Source organism: Pavona decussata, unplaced genomic scaffold (genome assembly GCF_977016875.1).
Source record: "Pavona decussata unplaced genomic scaffold, jaPavDecu1.1 SCAFFOLD_215, whole genome shotgun sequence".
Lineage (NCBI taxonomy): Eukaryota > Metazoa > Cnidaria > Anthozoa > Scleractinia > Agariciidae > Pavona > Pavona decussata.
In genome coordinates, this window is record NW_028145620.1 from 1,886,861 (window position 1) to 1,897,500 (window position 10,640).

General features: G+C 41.4%; 2 protein-coding genes across 2 annotated transcripts in view; one reads left to right on the plus strand and one right to left on the minus strand.

The window, feature by feature from the left end:
- The window catches only part of LOC146459954 (uncharacterized), a 29,123-nt gene extending 20,484 nt beyond the window's left edge, over positions 1-8,639 (plus strand). The window contains exons 10-11 of the mRNA XM_085088835.1: positions 3,800-7,516; positions 8,318-8,639. Coding sequence (XP_084944961.1) covers positions 3,800-7,516; positions 8,318-8,328 — 3,728 coding nt within the window. The 3' untranslated portion in view covers positions 8,329-8,639. The remainder of the gene's footprint in view (positions 1-3,799; positions 7,517-8,317) is intronic.
- The window catches only part of LOC146459956 (uncharacterized), a 14,584-nt gene continuing 5,125 nt past the window's right edge, over positions 1,182-10,640 (minus strand). Inside the window, exons 6-7 of the mRNA XM_085088836.1 lie at positions 9,702-10,640; positions 1,182-1,712 (exon numbers count right to left, since the gene is read on the minus strand). The exon at positions 9,702-10,640 is cut by the window's right edge and continues 2,038 nt beyond it. The gene's annotated coding sequence lies outside the window, so the exon portion shown is untranslated. The remainder of the gene's footprint in view (positions 1,713-9,701) is intronic.

Below are 10,640 nucleotides of genomic sequence, written 5' to 3' on the forward strand. Positions count from 1 at the left end.
ATACAATTGCACTTTAACAACCCATGGCACTATATTTTCGGTTCTTACAGTTTTTTCGATCAGTAAATTTCACAGACAGTCTATAGAGAAGAGTTTATGCTCGTAAATTGCATCTAGTTAATATTTCATTGTCCAGATCTGACTCAGATGGGTAAATATTTTAGGGTCCGTACATTTTATTCAGTACGTAAACTTAACACAAGACACAGCCAGCCAAATTAGTTGTTAGGCACGAATTCTAATCTCCCAGCTGTTTATGGCAAAGCAGGGTTTTATAATTCACTGACTATCTAAGCCCTTCAGGGATTGCCTGTTACAGCATTCAGCTGGTCGCTAAACAGCACTGCAGTTCTAGTGGGTATCAATGGTGGACGTCCTGATACAAACAATTTGTGGAGAGTTGGCTGCAGAAGAGTAGTGCTGAGTCTCAGCTTACATGGAGGCATGTCCGCAACCAAGATAACCCGGCCACTCTAGTAAGCAGGGAAGAAGATAATTATTGAGTGGATAGTAGTTCGTAAATGCAGGCCGCCAGAACAAGTTATCCAATCGTCCGCGGCAAGTACAGTGGAAGTAAAAGTTGGCTTTATAGTGGTCTTGGGATGCACATTTGAACTGACCAAAGCTATTAACATTTTTGTAAGGCTGCGTATGTTGCTCTAACCAGAAACTCAGCGTCCCTTTAGAAATAAAGAGTTGAAGAAGCCGGGAATGTAAATAAGCCGGCCCAAGTCGGTAGATTAATAATTTAAGGGTGTGGTGAGCCTACAGAACAACTATCGTCATTCATTAATTAACACCTTCAGAAAACAAAAGTTCCAGAAGACATAATCCTTGTTTCAACAAATTCACCACAAGAAGAGAAAATTCACATATTGGATAAGTCTTATAACGCCTTCTATAAAAAAAAATTCCGCTCTGACTTATCTTAACTGCTATGGCTACGAAAAATGGCAGTCGCCTTCGCCAATATCTTCATGACAAAGGTTGAAACTAATATCATAATCCAAAGCGATCTAAAACTACTTTTTAGAAAACGTTATATTGATGATATTTTTCCGTCTGGAACACAACCAGAAAGCAAATTGTATAGTTCATTGAACAACCTAATAAGTACCATTCCAGGATCAAATTCACGGCTGAAATATCTGGAAGAGAAACAAACTTCTTTGATACCAACGTGAGAGATTAAGAGAGGAACTAGTGCTCGATGTACGCACCATTTTAAATCCATCGAGACCTTTCAATACACTTTCTTCTCTGTAATAGCACCAACATGGAGTTAAAAGAGGCTTCATCAAAGGAGAGGTTCTTGGACGTCTCAAAGCTAACTCTTCTTAGACACTATTTGAGCAGAGCATACGACGAACACTATTTCTATCAGTACCTCACCTAAAACAAGTGCTCATGAACAACTGTAGTCACAGAAGCCTCTACTAAGAGAAATATATAGACTCACCCGGTATAATACAAAGGGGACATTCTCTGAAGGACACAATTGTGCGAGCAAAGTTTTAAAATGCTGAAACATGGGTGAGGGAGTTGTGCAGCTTTTTCGCTCTTTATAAACAGGATTTATTCCACATACCTCCGAGACACACAACTGTACATCCAGAAGTTGGTATATGATGAACTGTGAAAACGTTTTCGCCTTCCACGGGGAAGTGGGTTTGACAACAACAAATGTGAGAAGAGCAAGTTGGTTCCCACGCCTGTGAAAGTAGGCAGAGCGAACCATGTCATAATGCTATGTTTTTGGTGGGTCAGATCAATAGACAAAGGAGAAGTCTTTCTCAGACCATGACAGCCATAAGTATTAAAACACGAATATATCTCTTCGTGTTTTAATACATATTTTACAAGATTATGCCCATGAAAAATATTCAAGCCGAGACACCGGTAAAACCAATAAGAATGACTCAACTGAACGGAGGCATGGTGGTAACGAACAGACGGAACGACCTAACAAATGAGATCACATAGCCCACCGAATGACAAACATAATAGCCAGACAGTTAGTCATGCGGATTCGCGATGAAAAAAACGAATGACTCAACCGAGTGCCAGCCCAACCATACTCAAGTGGCACGCCTGAGGTTGAAACGTCCGTTGATTTTGTTTTCAGCAAGGAGCTGGTTCAACTTATTATTATTATTATTTCTACTGGAAGAACGGGTGACAAAGGCAATTAGACGGTTGCATACGTGGTCTGTTGCACACAAAGTTGATCGGAATCTCAAAAAGGGGGCCGCACAAATACAGGAAGCATGGCATGGAAAGTCGAAGGCAAAGCATACATTGTGCTCTATATAGCAGTTCCCTGTTTCGATCATTAAAACCCAAGAATTTATTTTGAGTCTGAGGAGGTTCATTCCAATGAAAGGAAGACCAGAGAAGGTGTATGTAGATCATGGATCAATATCTGCTGGAGCTGCATGGTGCTTCAGGAAAGCTATGTGTGAAGAGAAGTTGAACCAGCTCCTTGCTGAAAACAAAATCAGCTGGCGTTTCAACCTCAGGCGTGCCACTTGATTGGACAAGCAGTAGGAGAGGATGGTTGGGTTAAACAAAAGCGCTATTGAGAAGAACATTGGGTTGCGTTTGTTAAAGAAATTGCTCCTTGGTGTGGAAATAAAAAATTGTCTTCAAAAATTGTTAAAAAATTGTCTGTAAGTAAGTTGTTTTATTTGTTTTATTATAACTTCGTGTGTAAATGTTAAAACGTCAAATTCTTCCCTAATTTCTGTTAATCTTGAACCGTAATAAATTTATTCCAGTTAATCTTGCCCTTCATCCCACCTCTAATATTTTTGGTCGACTGGTGTTTTCTCTCTTTATAGTTATAAAGTTTGCTTTTCTCAGACTATTCTGTTAAGACAGGCCATTGTCTACAGTGTAAAGGCCAGGTTTACTATTAAAACGTTGTTTAATACGAGGCCCTTTGGGTGATTCAAAATTATTTACCCAAGCAATTTTTATGTAATCGGAAAAAGTGGCACATAAAAGCAAACATTGGCAGGGAAAAAAACAATCCCAAATTATAGCCTATTCTTTTAAATGCGTCTTACTCGCAAGGGAAACCTAAGTTTTCTAATTGCAATTTAAACCTAATTTACCTATTTAAGTTTGCACTTTGATCAAAACAAATATACTTAGAAAACCACATGTTATCTTCAAATGGGTCACTAATTCAAATTTGATACACGAGCCTTCCAAATTTCTACAAAATGCCGTCTATTTTCACCATATCTTCACCAAGGGAAGCAGCAATTGTGAAAAATCTACAGACTGTATGCTTTATCAAAATATCAGCGATATATAATTTACCTCAACATTTCCACCACCAGTAGATCATATTGCTCCTAAAAGTACTCAATAAGTCCTGGTACTTAACGTTAAAGGGGTCTTTCCGGGGAAGCAAATGAGACCAATGCCTTACTGGGAAGTTTCTGGACATGATAATATCTGCGATTTCTAAATTTTTATAGGGGTATTTTACGGTATAGACCCCATCTGCATGCTATATAGACTCCCACAACCTACATTACTGAGACATTTCAAGCAAGGCTATCCAACTTATCAAGAAATACCTCCAGAATACAAAAGTCTACGTAAATGTTACTGGACCCAGATCATTTTTAGAAATCTTTTATGTTCATTCAATGGACATTTCGCTCTCTTTCGACTTATATTTTGTGATTTCCTTGATGAGCACATACAAACAGTCATGAAGGGCCCGTATCAAAAGGCTTTAAAATGTATTAATAGAATACGTATGTCTCTATGTAAATTTCTACAGGCTTTGCTACAGTCTTGCGTAAAATGCTGGGAAAGAAATATTCTGTAGACGATAAATCCGGAGAGAGAAAGGCCCTGGGCAACTTCATAAAGGCGATAGAGTACCATGAAATAGATCTGAAAATAGCAAAACAAGTAAGCGATAGAGCCGGAGAGGGGAGGGCCTATTGCAACCTCGGCAACGATTATCAGAGCCTGGGCAACTTCCAAAAGGCCGTAGAGTACCATGAAAAGGATCTGAAAATAGCAAAAGAAGTGGGCGATAGAGCCGGAGAGGGGACGGCCTATTGCAACCTCGGCAACGCTTATCAGACACTGGGCAACTTCCAAAAGGCCGTAGAGTACCATGAAAAGGATCTGAAAATAGCAAAAGAAGTGGGCGATAGAGCCGGAGAGGGGACGGCCTATTGCAACCTCGGCAACGATTATCAGAGACTGGGCAACTTCCAAAAGGCCGTAGAGTACCATGAAAAGCATCTGAAAATAGCAAAAGAAGTGGGCGATAGAGCCGGAGAGGGGACTGCCTATGGCAACCTTGGCAACGCTTATCAGAGACTGGGCAACTTCCAAAAGACCGTAGAGTACCATCAAAAGTATCTGAAAATAGCAAAAGAAGTAGGCGCTAGAGCCGTAGAGGGGACGGCCTATGGCAACCTCGGCAACGCTTATGAGAGACTGGGAAACTTCCAAAAGGCCGTAGAGTACCATGAAAAACATCTGAAAATAGCAAAACAAGTGGGCAATAAAGCCGGAGAAGGGATGGCCTATTGCAACCTCGGCAACGCTTATCAGAGCCTGGGCAACTTCCAAAAGGCCGTAGAGTACCATGAAAAGGATCTGAAAATAGCAAAAGAAGTGGGCGATAGAGCCGGAGAGGGGACGGCCTATAGCAACCTCGGCAACGATTATCAGAGCCTGGGCAACTTCCAAAAGGCCGTAGAGTACCATGAAAATCATCTGAAAATAGCAAAAGAAGTAGACGATAGAGCCGGAGAAGGGATATCCTATTGCAACCTCGGCAACGCTTATCGGAGACTGGGCAACTTCCAAAAGGCCGTAGAGTACCATGAAAAGGATCTGAAAATAGCAAAAGAAGTGGGCGATAGAGCCGGAGAGGGGACTGCCTATGGCAACCTTGGTAACGCTTATGAGACACTGGGCAACTTCCAAAAGGCCGTAGAGTACCATGAAAAGGATCTGAAAATAGCAAAAGAAGTGGGCGATAGAGCCGGAGAGGGGACGGCCTATGGCAACCTTGGTAACGCTTATGAGAGACTGGGCAACTTCCAAAAGGCCGTAGAGTACCATGAAAAGCATCTGAAAATAGCAAAAGAAGTAGGCGCTAGAGCCGTAGAGGGGACGGCCTATGGCAACCTCGGCAACGCTTATCAGAGACTGGGCAACTTCCAAAAGGCCGTAGAGTACCATGAAAAGCATCTGAAAATAGCAAAACAAGTGGGCAATAGAGCCGGAGAAGGGATGGCCTATGGCAACCTCGGCAACGCTTATCAGAGCCTGGGCAACTTCCAAAAGGCCGTAGAGTACCATGAAAAGCCTCTGAAAATAGCAAAAGAAGTAGGCGATAGGGCCGTTGAGGGGATGGCCTATGGCAACCTCGGCAACGCTTATCAGAGCCTGGGCAACTTCCAAAAGGCCGTAGAGTACCATGAAAAGCGTCTGAAAATAGCAAAAGAAGTGGGCGATAGAGCCGGAGAGGGGACGGCCTATGGCAACCTCGGCATCGCTTATCAGAGCCTGGGCAACTTCCAAAAGGCCGTAGAGTACCTTGGAAAGATTCTGAAAATAGCAAAAGAAGTGGGCGCTAGAGCCGTAGAGGGGACGGCCTATGGCAACCTCGGCAACGCTTATCAGAGCCTGGGCAACTTCCAAAAGGCCGTAGAGTACCATGAAAAGGATCTGAAAATAGCAAAAGAAGTGGGCGATAGAGCCGGAGAGGGGACGGCCTATAGCAACCTCGGCAACGATTATCAGAGCCTGGGCAACTTCCAAAAGGCCGTAGAGTACCATGAAAAGCATCTGAAAATAGCAAAAGAAGTAGGCGATAGAGGCGGAGAAGGGAAAGGGTATTGCAACCTCGGCAACGCTTATCGGAGCCTGGGCGACTTCCAAAAGGCCAAAGAGTACCAAGAAAAGTATCTGAAAATTGCAAAAGAAGTAGGCGATAGATACAGCGAAGGGAAAGCCTACAGTAACCTCGGCAGCATTAACCAAATTCTGGAAAGGGGTCAGGAAGCTTGCGAATGTTATCAAGCTAGTGTAAATATACTTGATATTGTCAGAGCTTCCATTACTCGTGAAGATGCCTTAAAAATAAGTTTTCGAGACCTTTATCGTGCTGCTTACAGTAGTCTTTGGCAAAGCCTATTGAAGCTGGGAAGAAAAGATGAGGCTTTGTGTGCTGCTGAGGCAGGTCGAGCACAGGCTTTGGTTGACTCCTTAAAAACACACTATGGTTTCACAGAATCTCCATCAGCGTCACTTGAACCTAAAGAAACAATTTCTTACATCTCAAACAAGTTATCTACGAAAACGATTTTCTTGGGTCACAGGCGCAACAAAATCACTTTCTGGGTTATCAGCAAGGGAAGCAAGGTTGAGGTTCGAGAAAAGGAATTGGAACAGGGAAGAGCCCACGAAGATGCAGTGACTGTCTTGTTGAATACTACTTTGGAGGAAATTGGAGTTCGTGTCCGCGTAAAATGTGAGAATCGTTCACTGGATGAGCTGAATGATGGTGTTGTTGATGACAATGACGAAGAGGATGAAGATAAACAAAGAGTGCCCTCACAATGGACCATCAATGCGCTACAACCATTACATGATGCAATTCTTGGCCCCATTGCAGACGTGTGTCAAGGCAATGAATTGATCGTTGTCCCCGATGGTCCCCTTTGCCTGGCTCCATTCTCTGCTCTGAGCACATCCATCCACATCCGCACTGTGCCCTCGTTAACCAGTTTAAGACTTATCACAGATCACCCTGAGGACTGCAAAACTGTGCAGGAGGCACTGCTTGTTGGAGATCCATATCTGGGGGATGTCGAGTATCCAAAGTACAAGCAACTGCCATTTGCCAAGAAGGAAGTAGAGATGATAGGAGAAATTCTAAAGATTACACCACTAACAGGAATAGAGGCAACCAAAGACGAAGTGTTGAAACGAATTACTTCGGCCGCTTTGGTTCATCTCGCAGCTCATGGAAGAAAGGAAACGGGAGAAATTGCTTTGGCGCCAAATCCCGGATGGCAAAAACATTACGATGGAAGTTCAAAATCTAGGACAAAGAACAAGGGTCCTAAGGAAGACGATTACATGTTAAAAATGTCCGATGTCCAAGCTGTTAAGCTGCGAGCAAAAATGGTTGTGCTTAGTTGCTGTCATAGTGGCAGAGGAGGGATTAAGTCTGAGGGTGTCGTCGGAATTGCTCGGGCTTTCTTGGCTGCTGGGGCTCGTTCTGTTCTGGCTTCACTTTGGGCAATTTCAGACCAGGCAACTATGGAGTTCATGAAAAGTTTCTACCAACATCTTCGAGATGGTAAAGCTGCCAGTGTATCTCTTCACCAGGCTATGAAGTGTCTACGAGAGTCAGAAGAGTTCTGTGCTGTGAAGTACTGGGCTCCTTTTGTACTAATTGGTGATGACATCCACTTGAAGTTGGACGCAAAGATGGAAAGCACTGAAATGATGCGTGAAAATAGTGAGTTTTTACCGAATGTTGTTGTTGTCTTTTTGTGAAAAATATCATCTTTGATTAACGTCTGGCTGTTAAATTCTCCACCTACGAAACAAGTGGTTGTAACAAAAGCTAGATGTTGGGTAAGTACAAAGCAGAGAAGAGCCAGATTTAGCACAGAAAGTTATAATCCAACTTCCAAACAGAAACAAAAAAAGGACTGCTTCGGTAGACGAAAGTTTGTGAAAATGATTCTGAAAAAACATTCAACGAATGAATGAATGAATGAATGAATGAATGAATGAATGAATGAATGAATGAATGAATGAATGAATGAATGAATGAATGAATGAATGAATGAATGAATGAATGAATGAATGAATGAATGAATGAATGAATGAATGAATGAATGAATGAATGCACGAATATCCTGAAGGGAAGTTTCTGTCAGTGATTTTGGCTCCCAGAGAGGATTGAGATCGATGGCAACTTTTTCTATTGATTGTTTTAGTACATTGACATTAATTTTTTCTCGCTTGTGGGTGTTCAAAGGTATTCAACGTCAAGAAATATCAAACTGCTAAGTATTTCCCAGGTCTACCAGAACGAAAGTCAGAGTAATTCATTTATTTTGTTTTGGTTTTAATAGCCTCCACATTTTCCTTGCACTTAAGTCCAACGTAGTGATGTTAAATATTACAATTTCGGGATATCCTTGAACAAAGTTAGAACCACCAGAGTAAACATCCACACCAATCACATCGCATGGATCAATAGTGTGATATTTTGGCTTATCTGATGTACTTCATTTCTCCTCTCTTACAGAGGCTAAATAAGAGAATGTCTACAAATCAGTGAACCAAACTTTGCCAACGTCAAGGCATTTACCCTTGTTCTGGGGATTTATTTTTATATTTATTTTTTTCTCTTATAATGAGAATGGCAATAATGAATGTATCTTCAATTTAAACAAACGTTGGTATGCAGAAAGCAAGAGACCTTATATTGTTCGGAAAGTGATGATAAGCAAATCTTTAGGACTGCCTTGTTTATTTATCAGGAGTCAGTTCATATATTCCTGAGGAACATTATATGCGATAACGGCTTACCAAAACACTTCTTACGAATCCTTCCCCTCCCCCCCCCCCCCCCCCGTCCAAAAAAAAAAAAACCGCCCAGGTGGTAAATGTCATAAACCCGGATTTAAATTTGATCTGAATAATCCACCCGGAGTGTGGATTTTAAGGATTAGAAAAACAAGATAGGGATATTTCGACAATGTTAAAGAGCGAGAGAAACATCCTCGGAAAAACCTTAGGCTTAAAATAAAGGTCAAAGAAAACCATCTAAGACAAAAATCTAGTCACCGGCCGAAATTGGAGACGGATCGAGTGAAGTGTTCCTATTTTAATCGCCTAATTTTTAAACATGACCTAGCTTTCTGATTTTATGCTGTAATTTTTTAACTGGAAGTTTTGTAACATAAGACATGTAGCTTTTTTAATCTCATATTTATAAAGACTACTATTGCTACTATTACTATTGCTAGTGATGATTCGTTTTTGGATTTCACCAAAAAAAAAAAAGAAAACAGCACCAGCCGTCACTCAAAAGGTCATGTTTGTGTGTTTTGATTGGCAAATTTCGATCCACTTTGAGGTCAGCCCGTTGTCGCCGTAATTATGATTGATTATTTACTGCAGTCCGTATGTAGTAACATGCAACTATCACTGTAAAACACCTAAACCGAAATATTTTATTTCATTATATGGCAAGGAGCAAGGTACTCTTGAAGTAAATCCGCGCGTTCTGATTGGCTCTTTCTTGGTCGGGATTTAACCATACAGACCGTTTCAATGGAAATGGTCAGAAGCCGTGTATTTTTGTTTATGACAAGCTGCAAATTTGAAAATTTGCAGCTAAGTCTGTGAAAAGAAAACCTGAAAATACTTTCATTCTTCGCAAAGAAACTACCCAAAAGATTGATTCCAACAGGGCTAAAGAAGAATATCATTTACAAAGCAAATTTTACTATCCCGAAAATCTAGAAACCTCTGAAGCAGGCATCAGCGAAATCCAGAAAGCCATTGACGATTTTATAAACAAACAGAAAAGTGAAAACACAAAAGAAAGAAGTCTACTGTTATGAACACTCTACTCCGTTTTATTGAAGCTAATGGCTTGAATAGTTTAACAATTAAAAGCCTACCTGCGTCCGAGCTTGATCACCTTTTGTCAATTTTCTTTTTTTTTTATGAACGTACGCAGGAAAAATGGTGAATACCAGCCAGCAACATTTTCCAGTTTTAAGCGCAATATATAGCGATACTTCTCTGAGAAGAAATATCGATTCAACATACTCAAGGATAATGAGCTTAAAAAATCGAGAAGAGTTCTAGCTGCGAAGCACAGTCACTACTGAGTTCGCGAGCAGGACAGAAGAAACGAGCTGCAAGCCGCTCGGGCAATTGACGGAAACGAAGAAGATGCTCTTTTTGAGGCAGGAGAATTCGGCGACTCCAATCCAGTTGCACTCCAAAGAACTGTGCGGTGGTTTTTTTCCCTACACTTGGGTTTCCGAGCCTGAGATGAGAGCGAGGAGGACAATTGACTTAAGAGTGCATCCACGATAGGACCAGGCAGGAGCGGCACAAGCTATCTCACTGATTTCGATGAAACTTGGCCAGTTTGAAGGGGTTGATCCAAAACTACTTCTGTCTAAGTTTAAGGAAATTTGGTCAAAACCGGGGGGAGTTGACCACCCCCTTGTCTTTTTTTTAAAAAAAATGACAAAAAATCACCTAAAAATGGTCAAAAGTAGAAGGCTCTACTCCTACAAGAATTCAACCAAATCTTTTCAAATTTTCAGTGAATGTTGTCCTAGCCAAAGACAATCTATTGTCTACGTTTCGTTCTTTTACGACTAGTTCCTCTCACACAAGTCGTCTCAGCCAAGACCCCCCTCTCACCCAATTGTGAAAACTGTTAAAATACCCAAAGTTTAGGCCAAAATATCTCCAGTGGCGGAGCATGCTTCAAAAACAGGAGCATACGGTCTAAAAGGTGCGACTTTATACTAACATTATCTGCAAAAAAATCTTTGGGCACTCACTAAATTATTCCACAGTGCGGCTGCAAACACTTCGTC